Source organism: Myotis myotis, unplaced genomic scaffold, assembly GCF_014108235.1.
Source record: "Myotis myotis isolate mMyoMyo1 unplaced genomic scaffold, mMyoMyo1.p scaffold_m19_p_7, whole genome shotgun sequence".
Lineage (NCBI taxonomy): Eukaryota > Metazoa > Chordata > Mammalia > Chiroptera > Vespertilionidae > Myotis > Myotis myotis.
In genome coordinates, this window is record NW_023416379.1 from 57,647,371 (window position 1) to 57,663,260 (window position 15,890).

The window sequence follows — 15,890 nt, forward strand, 5'->3', positions numbered from 1 at the left end:
GAATCCAGAATCTCATCTAACAAATGTCTACCTTCACTTTATGGTGCTGCTCTCTGAAGGCTAGAGGACTGAACAGATTTTAGAGGAGGAAGAAAAGCACTTACCAATCTGTTTTTAACCTTGTAAGTCCTCATGGTGTCTCTTTTAGTGTAGACTTTAGAGAAAGATTTAAATGGAAGGCAGAAATGATATGAAAGATTCCCAAACTAGAGCTGCAAAGCCTCTAATGTACTCAAGAATGTTAAGCCCCGTGTTGGAACATTAGGCCAAAAGGGATAGAGTAAAACAGAATCCCTAAGGAAACAGTCACAGTTCACTTGTTCTTTTTTTACATCCACTTTAATTAAAAAAACAGAAAACAAAGATATAAGTTATTTCTAATTAAATATTGAGGTGAGCATAATCCACCTAGGCTGCCAATCAAAATCTTTTAAAATAATTTATCATTTGTGATTTGCTCACTTATTTCAAGGAAGCTTTTTCTCCACCTCTGAAAAAGCATCTTGTCTATTATCGACAATATGAATCTATGTAGCTCCAAATTTTATCGAATGTACTTCAAAGTCTACTTATTTTGTAAAAACGTCTATCCGCTACAAGGTACAAATGTGCCTTACAGGTCACCATAATCACACGTGGCAGCAAAATTTATGGTACATATGCACAGTGGGCAAAAGTAGGTTTACAATTGCATTATGAGGTTCTTTTGGGTTAATATAGCTATTGTGCTAATCATAACTTGCATGTCTTTTTCCATATGAACAACTGTAAACCTACTTTTGCCCAGCCCTGTATAAATGCTGCAAAGCAAAGGGTTATATTGAAAGGGGGGAGTTACAGTTCAGGATCAAATAGCTATATTACCCTAAAATCTTGCCACTTTAAGTAGAGATTTATTGGACTTTTTAAAGTTTTTAAAATGGATGGATTTATCAAGTGCTTAAATTTTTAAGTACAAGTATCCCCCACTCTTTAAAAGTTTGAGTTAGGCTACTTCACTTTTAGGAATAACCTACGTTAGTACCTAATCCCACTAACCAAAAGAAACCCCAAAAGGACCTTTGGCTTTTAGATTAATGGTAATTGCTCCTTCCCTTTATACTGTTTCAGCCTAGGAAAAGTTTCATAGGAACACTGTACTTTCAGATAGCAGGGGAAACCTGTATTTTTCTAACTTTTTTCAAATGAAGCTTATATAAACGATAAATAAAGGGTGTTTCCTCTGAAATCTTCGTTAAGCTGAGTAATAAAGTGTATTACTAACCAAAACATATCTTAAAAAATAGGTTACTGGTAGGTTTCTAGGATAAATAATGCATAATGGAACAGTGTTTAAAACAAGTATACTTAGCCCGGCTGGTGTGGCTTAGTGGTTGAGCATCAATCCAGAAACCAAGAGGTCAGGGTTCGATTCCTGGTAAGAGGACATGCCTGGAGTTCAGGCTCAATCCCCAGTAGGGACCTGCAGGAGGCAGACAATCTATGATGCTTCTAGCTCTCTATCCTTCTCCTTCCTCTCTCTCTAAAAATCCATAAAAACATTTAAAAAAAAACCCCACAAAAGAACAAGTATACTTAAGTGATACTTTCTGTTTTGTTAAAGCTCAAGTCTTTATGACTTTATTGTTACTTTTTTTCATTATTGATTTTTAGAGAGAGAGAAAGGGAGAGGGAGAAACATTGATATTAAAGCAAAACATGGATTGGCTGCCTCTTGCTCTGACCTGGAATCTAACAGGCAGCCTTTTGGTGCACAGGGATGACACCCAACCAACTGAGCCACACTGGCCAGGGCTAAAGTGATACTTTTCATTTTTCCGTACCTCTTGTATTTATTGGATTTACATAGCACCTATCTTCCAGAGAACTCAGAGTGCCTTATAAGATTATAGACTTAAGAACATTATGACTGCACAATAGCAATTGTTTTCAAACAGTAATATTTCTTACCTTAAGAATGTCCTATTGCCATGTATTGGAATGGAAAGGAGTGACATGATAGATAAGAGAGCCATGGCAAATGGCGAAGTCCATACAAAGGAAGAAACAAGGCAATAAAAAAGAAGCAAGAAATCCTAACTTCAAAAAAGTTATCCACCTTACAAGTGAAAACTCTGCTTTATTTTATCACAGATTCTGCTTCAGTGAGTTGGAGAGAAAAGCTAGACTAATGAATCTACTGCTTTCCTGGATTTAAGATAAAGCTTGCTTTTTTTCTAAAATATGTTTTTACTAATTTTTTAGAAATGGAGGGAGAGGGATAGAGAGATAGAAACATCAATGAGAGGAGAACATCATCGATCGACTGTCTCCTGCACGCCCCCCAACTGGGAATTGAACCCTGATCTCTTAGTTCCTGGATTGACACTCAACCACGGAGCCAGACTGGCCTGGCAAGGCTCACTTTCAACTGTTAGGTTATCACATGATGAAGAAATAATTCTTTTGAATAGAGACTCTATAAATACTACAATTTTGTGTTTTCTACAAATCACTAGACTTACCAATAAATGTCCATCAGCAGTTTATTCCTAAGATGTGTGCTCTTATTAGATGTGTGCTCTTATTACATGTTTTCACTATTTTTGGCAGGCTAATATCTTCATCATTCTTTGGAAATAATGGCAGCCAGCCAGTTTATGAATTCCTGATGAAAACTTAAAATGTTTAATGGAATTTTAAGTACCATATATTTAAACTTTTCTCAGGTAATTATAGGATTTCAAGTATAACCATAAATAATGAATTCTATAATATTTCATAAGATAAACCTTATTAAAGTTAATATAGTTAAAACATCATATTCTAACTATTTAGTCTAATCTACACAAGGAACAGATTACTGTTTTTGCCCTATTTTGAAAACTTCTGAATGTAACTCAAAAAAGGACTAGGCAAAGATTTCTAGAACCCAAAGTGCTATCTAATCCTTTTTCACTCTTGAAAATATGGAAATGAAAATAATATTTCAAATATAAAAACACTGCAGAACATAAAAAAGAAGACCCTAAGACATGCTGATGCAAGTTCATTACACTTTAAGTTAAACAATAATGGCTAAAGTCACTTTCTAGAACAGCTTGGAGATGAACGGAATTTATTTTTAAGCTTAATTGGAAAATAACTGTGGGGGAAAAAAAACTTGTCTATTATTGAGAATGTCAATTGATTCACTGATTGCTTTATTTATACCTAAATGTGTTTTATTCTTCGCAAAGATGTATATACCAACATAGAGCTTAGCTAAAATCAAAATATCCCCCAAATTCTTAAAAAATGAATTGAACATAAGAACCTGTGATTATTAGTTGAGACACTTGTTTGTGCATTTAGACATTTATCTCACATTTTTTCCTCAAATGCATATCCTATCATAACAATGTTTAAAACATTTAGCAGGATCTCTGATAAAATTACCTAGCCCAGCCAGTCACAGTTTGATTCTTGGTCAGGGCATATGTCCGGGTTGTAGGCTTGATCCCCAGTGTGGAGGCAGCCAGTCAATGATTCCCTCTCATCATTAATGTTTCTTTCTCTTTCCCTCTCCCTTCCTCTCTGAAATCAATAAAAATATATTTAAAAAAATACAGAACAATTATCCAAATATATTTTTTAAATATTCTCAGAAAAATCTAAATTATAATTTACATTATGATCTTAGAAAAATTTTTTAAATTTATTTTAGTCTTTGATTTTAGAATATTCTATCTTTAAGACATTTAATTTTCATATATTTATTTGCATTGTATTTGTTTTATACTCTAAACACCCAAATTTCATATGGAGGTTTATCAAGTAATTTTGTTCTATCCTAAAAACTTAATCTAGAAAAAGTCCCAAACTGTGAACTGTTTATTATACAGAACTGTTCCTTCTCACCAACTTTATAATGCTCTCACACAATTGTTTCTGAAATAGCATTAATTTGGGGACCATAAGTCTTTTCACATGAATATTCAAATTCTCTATTTAAATCCACAAAGGATCCACCATCTCAAAATTATCTCCAAAAGTCTACTTATGTAAGATATTGCTCCAGTTTCATTCTCAACTATAATACCTTAATTATCACTGGAACCAAGACCACTCAGTCACATTGTCCCTAATCCTTTATTTCAAATAGCAAACTTGAACACAACTGTCATTCTTTTAAGAATCTTTATTGAATTTTTTTTTTTAACAATTTAGCCTGTTGGATCTCGATGCAGTTTGTAAAACAACTTGCATATAGTTTCATATAAACTGCAATCAAAAAAGTAATTTACTTTCTCAAAGAAGTTATCTGAAGTTGCAAGTTATTTTTTTGGAATATGCAGAACAGTAAAATATAAGCATGCTCTCGGATGCAGGTGCTCCTGTGTACTATGGAGTTACTTTGAAGAGCTTGCTAAGGTCTGCAGGCAGTTTATGGAATGCAATCATTTTCTTCACAATTTAGGTACATGAGAATAAAACTGATACTTATGAATAGAATATTTTTCTGAAAAAGTTGAGGCAGCTTTTGTTGAATGCTATCTGTATTGGTACACTTGTTACATATTGTACTAAAAGAAACAGACAGCCAGGAGTCCATGTTCATGCTGAAACTTGAGAAGTCCCTCCATACATGTTGAGTTCCAAGAAAGGGAAGAGGGTTAAAGACTATGAAATTGTTCATCATCATCTTACATTAATGGACCACACCTAGACACTTTACATGACAAGGGAGCAAATCCCCTTCACTGCTTTCAGTCAAGGCCAGTGGTATCTACAGTGGAGGGTGGAGGTGGAGCAAGCCTAGGACAGGATAAAGCTTAATTAAGTCTACATCTCATGCATAGTTGTCCTTGTTCTGGCCTCAAATGTTTCTCAGACATCCGAATTAGAACTGAGGTTTGTTAACCTGGGGTCCGCATTGATTTCATATCTGTAATGATAACCTTCCATGTGATCCCTGCAGGCATCTCTGATGTTATGCATCCACTTTTTTATCCCCTTACGGTTCAAATACAAAACCAGTAGGAAAATGGCACCTATCAGGGCTAAAACAATACCTAGGAAGACATAAGAAGTCTGCAGGGATGGAGGGAGGATAGGATCACAGTCCAGGTCGGAGCTGTTGAGTTCCAAGAGGACCCGATTCCTCATTTTTTCCGGGAACGCACAGGTGAGCCCGGCTTTTCCCTGCACTATCTCTGTCTCCTTGAGCCAGGTCACCATGTCCACCATGTGGCAGTCGCAGACCCAGGGATTGTTGTCCAGGAAGACCCTGACTTGGGGCAGGCCTTGCAACTCGGCCAGGGTGCCGTTGTGAAGGGCCTTGAGGGCGTTGTCTTCCAGGTGGAGGCTTTCTAGGTGTGTCAGGTTGCGGAAGGACACATAAGTCAGGCTCACCAGCGAGTTGTTGCGCAGGTCCAGGTGCCTGAGGCTCGGCAGCTGGGCCAGCACATCGTGGGGCAGGTAGGCAAAGCAGTTGCTGGTCAGCTCCAGGCGGCGGAGCCCGCGCAGCGCCTGGCCAGCTCGCAGGGCGGCCGCCACCATCCCCTCGAAGCTCCGGTTGTGCCGCTCGTCGTCATCAGGGGGCAGGATGTGGTTGAGGATCAGTTCCACCAGGGGGCTGGGGGGCGAGACGCTGGCGTTGCTGCCCGAGAAGGCGAAGGGGCTGAGAGAGGCCAGCGGGTTGTGGCTGAGGTCGAGCTGGCGCAGGCTGGGCAGATGCTCGAAGGCGCCGGCGCGCACCTCCTCCAGGCGGCTGCCGCTGAGGTTGAGCGCGGCCAGCTCGGCCAGCGGCGGGAGGCGGGAGAACGCGCCGGCGGGGAGCACGGCCAGCTGGTTGCCGGTGAGGAAGAGGTTGCGCACGTAAGGGGGCAGGTCCGCAGGCACCTCCGTCAGGTTGCGGTTAACGCACTTGACGGTGCGCGCCGCTTCCGAGCACTCGCAAGGCGGGGGGCATTGGCCCGGCAGCGGCGGCTGGGCGGACGCCGCCACGAACGACGCGGAGGAGGCCGACGAGGTCGCCGAGGAGGTGAGCGAAGATGAGGAGACCCAGCCCAGCAGGACCAGCGCCAGCCGCGCGAGCCGCAGCCAAGCGTCCCCGGCGGCGGGGCCACGGGCGCAACCCCCAGGCATCACGGCACGGGGCTCCCCGGGGCTGGCCTGGGCCGGCGTCCGCTCCGCAGGCTCGAAAGCTGGGCCCCGAGGGCGCGGGTCAGCAGGGAGCTTCGGGAGAAAACTTTCCTCTCGTGGGAGCGCAGGGGGTACGCCGCAACCGGAACTGGGCTAGCGCCCCCTGGCCACGGGCGTCCCCCTCCCGGGGCGATCCCCCCGCCCCTGGCCACGAGGAAGTACGCACGGCGGGTCCGGACGCTCCACTCGCGCTCCTCTTCCTGCCGCCGCCCCTGTGTGCGGGCACCTCTCGCCTCTTTTGTGGGCGCCTCACGCTGGATCCGCTGCAGGACCTGGGACGAGCGGGAGACAAGCGTGAGGAGCGGCACCCGCCGCCGCTTTCCGAGTCCAGGAACCGGTCTATCCCAGCCAAGCGGTCCCACCCGGTCCCCAGGACCTCCCTCCCAAAGCCCTAGAGGGTCTCTCCTTCCCCCCACCTCCCGCCCCCCTCCTCCCCGTCCCAAGCACATCCTTACCCAGGAGAGGGGCGCGCATCCCGAGACCGGAGCGCAAAGTCTTCCTCCCGCCCTGGCCCAAGCTATATACGCATCTTCCCAGCCTCCCGCCCTCCTCCTTTCGCGATCAGACTTGTCCCTCGTGCGCAACTTCTTGCTTAATCCCCAGCGCCTTCCCGACCAAACTTCTCGCTCACCCCCCGCCTCCGCGGACGACCTGCCTTCCGGGTCTCCGCCTCCACGCGGACTTCTCCTCCGGGTCCAGGTTAGGAGGAGAGGGAAGTTTCAGGTTGCAGGAGTCTTTTGATGTCCCTTAGGCCCTCCCAGGGCTAAGCCCCCAGTACAGCTGCTCCCTCCTCCCCGCAGCCAGCCCCTCGGAGCCCGGAGAGGGCTCGAGTCTTCTCCGAAGGGGAGGGGAAAGGCCGCGAACAAAGCGGCGGAGAGAGCCGGGACCGACGCTCCTCCCGCGCCTGGAGCTGGGGAGGAGCGGCGCCGCCTTCCGGTTCTCGCCCGCGCGGCTGCCTCCCAGCTGCTCACCTCCGCGCCCGCCGGCTCCGGAGACAACTCCGAGTCCCACCAGAGTCGCGGCGACTTTCGGGCTCCGAGCTGCGAGTGCCGGCTCCGCTCGCACCCCAGCCCCTGGCCCAACCTCCGCCGCTGGGAAAAACCAACCCGGGGGGCGGGGGAGGGCCAGGCCGGTGCAGGGACTTTTCCTGCCGCGCGGCCAACCTCTGTATTCCTTGGCAGGGAGATTTAGGAAAGGGGACCGCGGGAGATCGGGGCTTCGCGCCTCCTCCTGGTGGAAATTAACGAGGAATATGCGGGAAAGGATGAGGGAATCCCTCTCTCCCCCCTCTTCGGCATCCTTTGGTGGTTCCTCGTTTTGCATATTGTATTTACCTTGGACTGGAACAAAACCGCTAATGAATCTCGTGGAATTCACCCAGATTCGGGTGTCCAGGGCAGTAACGAGGTAGGTTCAGGCGTGACGGAGCAGCGTGAAGTAGCGGCATGAAGAAATGAGCTGAGAATGCACAGCGGCCGCAGCAAAACGCCCGGCAAGCTGCAAGGGAGCGTTAGAAAACCTTCCCGTCAAAGTGATACCTTAGATGCCAACTTCTGATTTAGGTGTAATGAATGCGTCCCCACCCATCCCGCTTGAACGGTTATGGGACTTGTAAAGAGAGAGAGCCAACTTTAAGATAGATAGTGGAGAGGAGATTCATCCTTGATTCATTCGCTTTTCTCCTCGAAAATTAAAAGCAGAGGGGAGAAAAGGCAGCCAAAGCATCCTAGAAACAAAAGGCAAATAGCAACGCAGTGATTCACCCGGAAAGCGGACCCGCCCCCTCTCACCAGATGTGGTTTCGGTGGGTCAGTGCCAGTCTCTAGAGCTAGGAGAGTGCACAGGGTGGGGGGGTGAGGGGGAGGCCGCCCAGGGAGATCTGAAGCTTGGCCTAAGTCTGTTGCCCTTGGGGGTGTTCGGCAGGGGAGGGGGTACAGATGTTGGAGTTGGAGAAAGGAATAGATTGAATGACTACTTACTGGGAGGATGTTATATTGGAGAGGTTTGGGGCCCTGAAAGCTCTGTCCTTGCTCTATCAATAACTGTATCCCCTTTGTCCCAATCAAATAATTTCCGTGAAAGGGTGAGAAGGTGCTGGTTAGTCAGTTCAGGTTTCTTCATTTTGGAGAGAAAAGTGGAAATTAGAGAAAACACTTGGGAAATTAAGGTCTGGTAATAAAATGATCAGATAAGGAATGCTGAAGTTTGTACTCGTATTGTACTCTCAAGTCCATTCCTGACTACTTTGTGACAAGAGATAGTCTGCAGAGCCAATAGCAAAAATGGCCCAGACAGGAGAAAGTTTGGAGGTTGCAGATATTTGAGCAAAAAGTCATTTTTGTTCATTTGCGTCGTCTTCACCTTTATCTAAATCCCCTTTTATTATTTTTAAAGGTGTTTTGCAACCTGAATATGAAACACTTTGAAAAAAGAGTCTCAAAAGCTGTAGTCATGTTCTGTATGCCAGCTGTAGTGGTGGTTATGTAACCCAATACATGGGTTAAAATTTATAGATCTATGTACACCAAAACAAAAGAGTCCTGTTTGCTCTATGATACATTTTAAAACAAAATTAATTACTTCAGGGGTGGGGAGGAGGAACTGTAGTATGCCCTGGAATGATATTAATTCTGGTTCTGATCTAAAGAGCAGTTTCTCTGTTAAGAATGAGAAGCACTTTACAATTTAGAAAGATTATATATATTTTTTCATCTGATCCTCAAATCAACTCAGCAATATAGATATAATTAGTTTTATTATCTTGTTGCTACTGGTGGTGTTAACCTGTTCTACAAATGAAAACTCTGGATTTCTGAGCATTAACTGTCTTTTACTTGCCAAACTCTATGCTGATCACTGTATAGAAATTATATTATTTACTCTGCACATCAGTATTCAGGGAGGCACTCTCACTCCAATTTTACAGACCACAAAATTGAGGCAAAAATAAATAATATAGTGTAGTTCCCCCTTATCTGCTGGGGATATATTCCAAGCAGGTAAACGCCCAAAACTGAGGACAATACCTAACCCCTCATATACTGTTTATTTCCTATACATGATAAAGTTTAATTTATAAATTTGGCACAATAAGAGATTAATAATAAAATAGAACAATTATAAAAACATACTGTAATAAGAGTTATATGAATGAGGTCTCTCTCAAAATATTTTATTGTACTATACTCACCTTTTCACTTAAAGGAAGCACTTTACAGTTTCTCTTTGGCACATCTGAATTGCCAACCTTGCTACTGTTGCACTTTAGGGCCATTCTGAAATAAAATAAGAGTTGCCTGAACACAAGCACTTCAATATCTTGACAGTGATCTGAAAACCAAGATGGCTACTAAATGACTAAGGGGTGGGGAGCCCAGGGAGCATGGAAACACTGGACGAAGGAGTGGTTCTTGGCAGGATGGTGTGAGATTTTATCATTCTGAACAGGCGCACAATTTAAAACTTATGAATTATTTGTCTCTGGAATTTTCTATTTAGTATTTTCCGACCTGGGTTGCCATGAGTAACTGAAACCTTGGAAGGGAAACTGTAGATAAGGGGGGACTACTGTAACTTTTTCCAGTGAATGCTGAGGTGGGGACCAGGCCAGATTTGCCTGCCTTTCATGTGTATCCCACATTCCACGTCTAGGCAAGGCTGAGGAGTTTGTGCAAAGCTCTACTCTGCTACTCCAAAGCCTCATTCATCCTGGCTCTTTCCCCCCTTTTCTTCCCCTCCCTCCCTGCGGCTGGCAGTTGACTATGACTGCTGAACCAGGACCCAGGAACAGGATCACTTCTAACTCCACCATGCATTTGTGACTTCTGTATGCCTCTGTTTCTTAATCTGTAAAATAAGAACACTACTACAACTTCAGGGCATTTCCATGAGAGTTACGATAATGTATATAGCACATGAGCAAAACTACCTGTTATTATTGTGCTCTCCTTAGTTATTCCACCATTTATTGTGTACCTGCTATATCTCTAACTAAATGTGTTAGTAATAATAGTACAAGGATGAATAGTTTATGGTCTCCTTAAATACAGTTGTGAGATTTAGCAAGTAAAATTTCAGGATTCTCAATTAAATTTGAATTTCAGTTAAACAATACATTTTTTTTTTTTAGTATAAATATGTCCCATGCAATATTTGGGATGTACTTATACTAAAATAATTCATTGTTTGTGTGAAATTTTAATTGAACTGGGCATCCTTTATTAAATCTGGCAATAAAGGATTTCACCACCTGGTGGAACAACCACAGAAACAAAAGCCTTCAATGCAGAACATTGAGTGCAGTTCCGTGTGTGTGCACCTTTCCAATCGCCTCTCTGTATAGATTTTAACTTCTGTTGGTGCTGTTTTTATATGAATGGGATCAGAGAATTATCCATGACTTTTCTGACTTTAAAACACCACATATTCTTTCATGTCCATACCTATAGGTATGTTTTCTTCTTTATTAAAGACTGCAAAATATTCCTTACTGTGGATTGTTATACCACATTTTTAACTGCCCTACTGAAAGATCAGTAAGTCCTTTTTAAAGAAGTTTCCTTCAACTGAGAAAAGCTTACTAGGATTGATTCTATTTTGATTGTCACAAGCATTTAATTATCCTAAATTATCATACTTGCCTTACTCTTGACAGCTTGAAAATTTTTTGCTCATGATGCAATTTACATGCTCTGAGGCAGGATAGGGTTTCTGAGCACAGTTTTCCTCATTTATTCTTCCATTCCGAAATGAAAAGAAAGAAGGATCTGCATACCCAGATGGAGAAGAATCAATTTAGTATATTTCGACTGGTCACTTTGTAGCCCCCAGGAAAATATCTCTGCACTATCACTTATTTGGCAGATTTTTTTCCTTCACGAACCATTTTTCTTCTAATGACCCAAAGGAAGTTCATTAATAACTTATTGAAATTTTGCTGCTAAGTCCTGGGAAGGCAAGGAATAATGTAGTATATTTTTAAAAGATGAGTGATGATGGCCACCCTGCTGGTAAGTAGCAGAGAGAAGCGATGTGATCCAGCATTCTTTAAGACTAGTGAATTTTGGTGTCTGACTTAAATTAGCAGAGGAATTAATGAAGGTGAACACTCTGAAATCTGAAAGATATCTAAAACGAAATCAAGTATTGGTGAACATCAAGCACGTATGTCATAAAACCATGAACCCACACCTACAACCAGAACAATCAGGTCGAGGGTTGATTCAGGGAGAAAACAAAACAAAACAGTTACATACCCAGTATATTATTGTCTACACACATTCATGGAAAAATAACTTTTAACATTGTTAATGATTAAAAAGAAATTCTTCTCACCAGTTGATTTCAAATCACTTTGGAAGTAATAGGCTTCTTGTCTGAAATATATAAATTACATTAAGTAAAATATATATTAGGGAATGGGTCAAAAACATTTGTTTCATGAGTCAGTACAATGGGAGTAGAAGAAAACTATAACAAAGGTATTTCAAAATTCACTGGAGATTAAATAAGTACTAAAGAAAGAACAAAGCTAAAAGGCTATACAGTCCTAGCCGATTTGGCTCAGTGGATAGAGCATCAGCCTGGGTTTGATTCCAGTCAAGGGCACATACCTCGTTGCAGGCTCCGAAGCTTCCCGGGCCCTGGTCAGGGCGCATGCAGGAGGCAACCAATCGATGTGTTTCTCTCACACTGATGTTTCTCTCTGTCTTTCCCTCTCTCTTCCACTCTCTCTAAAAAAAATCAATGGAAAATATCCTCAGGTGAAGGTTGAAAAATAAGTAAGTAAATAAATAAATGGCAATAACAGACTGGAGAGATTAAAGTGGGTCGATAGATGTGATTCTTCAAGGATGAGAGGATATTAAAAGGTAAAGAAAAACAATTGGCAGGACTTTCCAAATAGCTAACGTTAAAGGATCATTCAATTTTAAGTGTTCAACGTTTTAAGACTTTACCATTTGCCCTTCACCTATTGGATGTCCTCAGGATACAAAAGTACGTGGGATAAAAAGTCCTGCCATCAGAGCATTCAAAGGCAGATCATCTCACAGTCGTAAGACATATGGTAAGTGCAGGGGCCGACGGAGGAGTGGGAGCCTGTCTGGAGAAGGCATCATTGTGGAAGTGATGCTTGACTGCGTTTGAATTCTTATCAAGAACTTGCCAGATAAAAAAAAGAGCGGCAAGTTGGTGAAAAGACAGAGACCATGTTCAGTTCTGTGCGCTAAGTGGGGAGGAGCACAGCACACACTGGAAGGATTGGTACAAGGACAGATCTGAAATACGGTGGGATCAGCTACTGCCTTCCATGCTAAAAAGTTTGATTTCGTCCCAGGGTGCCTGGGAATCTCTGAAGACATTCGTAAAGAATGACATGATCAGGTTGGCATATTAGAACACCTTTGCTATCTGTTTTGGGGGTGAATTGTAGGCAGAGAAGACTAAAGACAGGCAGAAAAGTTGACTAAGTGACAGGTGTTGAAGAACCAAACTAAAGCAGCTGCAAAAGATTGTCAGGTAGGAACAGATTATATAAATCAGTGATTCTCAACAGGGTGACACTGCCCCTAGTGGGCATTTTAATATTCGTGGAGGCATTTTTCTGTTTGTCACAATGAGTGGGTAGAGCTACTGGCATTTAGTGTGTAGAAGTCAGGGATATTAGACACGCTGTAATTAGGGGATATACCATACAATAAAAAATTCTGCTTCCCACATGACTTTCAAACATCCATCTAGACATTCTTATAGATGTAAAACTTGATTATAATAATCTCAACCGATATACAAATTCATTTTAAACTACAAATACTTATAGTATGTTTTAATAAATACTGAATTTTCCAGAAATGTAGTTACCAGGTTCGTTGAAGGAAGAATATATATATTGTTTTGTTTGGAATTTTACACAAACATTTTATCTGTAACAGCTATGCCACTCATCCTATCTGAATCAGTAATACAACCCAACTGATCTGCTTTCATTTGCAGTTATTGCATTTACAGTGATCCTCATTTCAAAATGTCTACTATAAAGAAACAGTATCTTTAATATCCACTTGAATATTTGTCTAATTTTTCTTTAACCCTATCCTATTTATAAGTAGTTAAATTATATTATCATTTCATTGGGTCTTCTATAGTTATGCTGAAACGTTTACATGTTATACTACATATTACTTAATATTTAATTATTCTATTTTTATTTTTCCTTTATATTATAGTTAATAAATACATATTTTAAACTTTATGTGTAAAGGTATGTTTTATATAAAGAGGGGACTTTATAAAATAATTGTTTTAAAAAGGAAGCATTGGTTTTTAAAAGGTCGAAAACCACCTATACAGATATTTAAGAGTTAGAATCTATAAATTTTAGTGATTTATTCAGTATGGAGTTTAGAATATAGACATTTATAATTTTAAATGGGTGAAAAGGTGAGGGGATTAAGAAATACAAATTGGATGTTACAGAATAGTCAATGGGAATGTTAAGTACAACATAGGGAATATAGTCAATATTATTCTAATAACTATTTATCATGTCAAATGGGTATGAGATTTATTGCAATGATCGTTTAATGTCTAGTCACTAGTGTGTACACCTGAAACTAATTAACATTATATCTCAACTGTAATTAAAAAATAAAAAACTATTTAAAAAAATATTTTAAAACATTAAACCTGATATTAAAAGCTGAAAATAAAGGAGTGAAGCTGGGTGGCGGGGGTGTTCTAATCCTGGCACATTGACAAGCAATCTATTGCATGTCCATGGCAGAGGTTAAACAGATGGACTTGAGCCAAAGCTTAGAATCATGACCCAGGCTTCTCTAATCTATTTTATAAGTCCTACCCAGCAAGCTAAAGTACATAGGTCAGTAAGTTTCCTGCTAGCACTTCTTGAAATATTCAAAGCCAATAAATGAATATTTTTTAGGTTTGTTTTAGATCCCCATATAAAAGCCCAGGAAGAGAGGATGAAAATAATACATATTTTTTAATAGAAATTTATCACATTACCTTGGTGGTGAACAAAAATGGAAGTTAAAGAGTTAAAACCAGTGTCAAATCATGTGGCCTGAACAATGTGAGTGTTGGTAGAACAAAGGAGTTGGGTGCAGAGTACATGCCAAAGAATGCCTATACTGAATTTGAACAAAAGCCTGCTGAAGGAATGTGTGGCATCAGCGGGTACTTGAACCCAAGAAACACTGATGGGATGACATTTGCAAAGGGCTGATATTCAAAGTAGTTTACAACTAGTGCGGCACAGACACTGACCAATAAGTGTTCGATAATCAGACAGGGCGCCACCTGCAAACAACCAGTAGGGCTTTGCTGGGGCAAGCTACCTGAAATCAAAGTCCCGCCCTTATTTGTGGTTTCTCTTTCTGGAGTTTCAGTTACCTGTGGTCAACCATGGTCCAATATAAAATGAAAATTTTCAGAAATAAATAAGTTTTAAATGGTGAGCTATTCTGAGCAATGTGATGAAATCTCACATTGTCCTGCTCCAACCTGCTGGGGGTGTGAATCATTCCTCTGTCCAGTCTCCCCATGCTGTGTATGCTGCCGGCCAGTTTGTCACTTAGTAACCATCTCAGTAGCTATCTCCAATATCAGATCAACTACTGACTTATTGAAATACTGTGTCCAAGTGATCCTGATTTTACTTAACTAATGACTCCAAAGCACAATGCTGGCAATTCCGATATGCCACAAAGAAGCTGGAAGGCGCTTCCTTTAATGTAAAGGTGAAAGTTCTTGACTTCATAAAAGAAAAAGAACCATATGCTGAGGTTGCTAAGATCTATGGTAAGAACAAATTTTCTATCCATGAAATGGTCTAATTTATCAATTAAACTTTATCGTAGGTATGTATGTATAGGAAAAAAAACATGGTATATATACAGGGTTTGGTGCTATCTGCAGTTTTAGACATTTACTGGGGGTCTTGGAGCATATCCTTTGAGGATAAGGTGGGGGTTACTTTATATTATAGAGATTTCTGATCATCTCAGCCACAAGCCACCAGTGATTGTGGGCAATCACTCTAAAATTGTTCCATAACTTTTAAGATTTAACATGAAGAATTGGAAGCTTTAAAATAACAAAATAAGCACTAGTTATACATACATTAGGATGTATGTGTTATTTATTAGATAAATAATGTGGAGTGTGTAGGCAGTGTACTGAAAACTGAAGACAATGGCTCTGTTTTCATGGAAACTTATTGTTTCCACTAGTTTAACTCAAGGGTGGGAAATCTAGTTTTATTTTTTGTTTAATTAAAATATATATTTTTAAATTCTCACCCGAGGATATTTTTCATTGATTTTTTTATAGAGAGGGTGGAGAGAGGGAAGGAAGGAGGGAGGGGGAGAGAGAGAGAGAGAGAGAGAGATATCCAAGTGAGAGAAACACATTGATTAGCTGCCTCCTGCATGTGCCCCAACCAGGGCCAGGGATCAAACCTGCAACCCAGGATGTGCCCTTGACCAAGAATCGAACCTATGACCCTTAGGTTCACAGGTGGACACTCTAACCACTGAGAAAACCATCCAGGGCTAATTAAAATATTTTGGTATTAAAAATGAAAAGCACATACTCAACAACAAAGAGTGGTGTAATGAAAATCTGTGCACCTACTACTGAGCTTTACACATTCTAACATTTGATTTCTTTTTTAGTTTTTTTTTCATGTAATTTAAGTGTACAGC

At 41.3% G+C, this 15,890-nt stretch overlaps 1 protein-coding gene across 4 annotated transcripts; it reads right to left on the bottom strand.

The window, feature by feature from the left end:
- Nucleotides 1-4,139: 4,139 nt before the first annotated feature.
- On the bottom strand, nucleotides 4,140-7,676 carry TPBG (trophoblast glycoprotein). 4 transcript variants are annotated; one of them, XM_036317563.1, is made up of 2 exons: nucleotides 7,500-7,676; nucleotides 4,140-6,437 (listed from the first exon to the last, which is right to left on the bottom strand). In XM_036317563.1, the coding sequence occupies exon 2, from the start codon at nucleotides 6,106-6,108 to the stop codon at nucleotides 4,849-4,851; it is 1,260 nt and encodes a 419-aa protein (XP_036173456.1). In that variant the 5' UTR covers nucleotides 6,109-6,437; nucleotides 7,500-7,676; the 3' UTR covers nucleotides 4,140-4,848. The 4 variants fall into 4 exon arrangements, with proteins under 4 accessions (XP_036173456.1, XP_036173455.1, XP_036173453.1 ...); XM_036317562.1 differs by lacking the exon at nucleotides 7,500-7,676 and adding an exon at nucleotides 7,137-7,373; XM_036317560.1 differs by lacking the exon at nucleotides 7,500-7,676 and adding an exon at nucleotides 6,797-7,373.
- Nucleotides 7,677-15,890: the final 8,214 nt, after the last annotated feature.

Bases quoted from the DNA above. Each gene is read 5' to 3' on its own strand.
- TPBG (XM_036317563.1), bottom strand. From the start codon at position 6,108: ATGCCTGGGGGTTGCGCCCGTGGCCCCGCCGCCGGGGACGCTTGGCTG.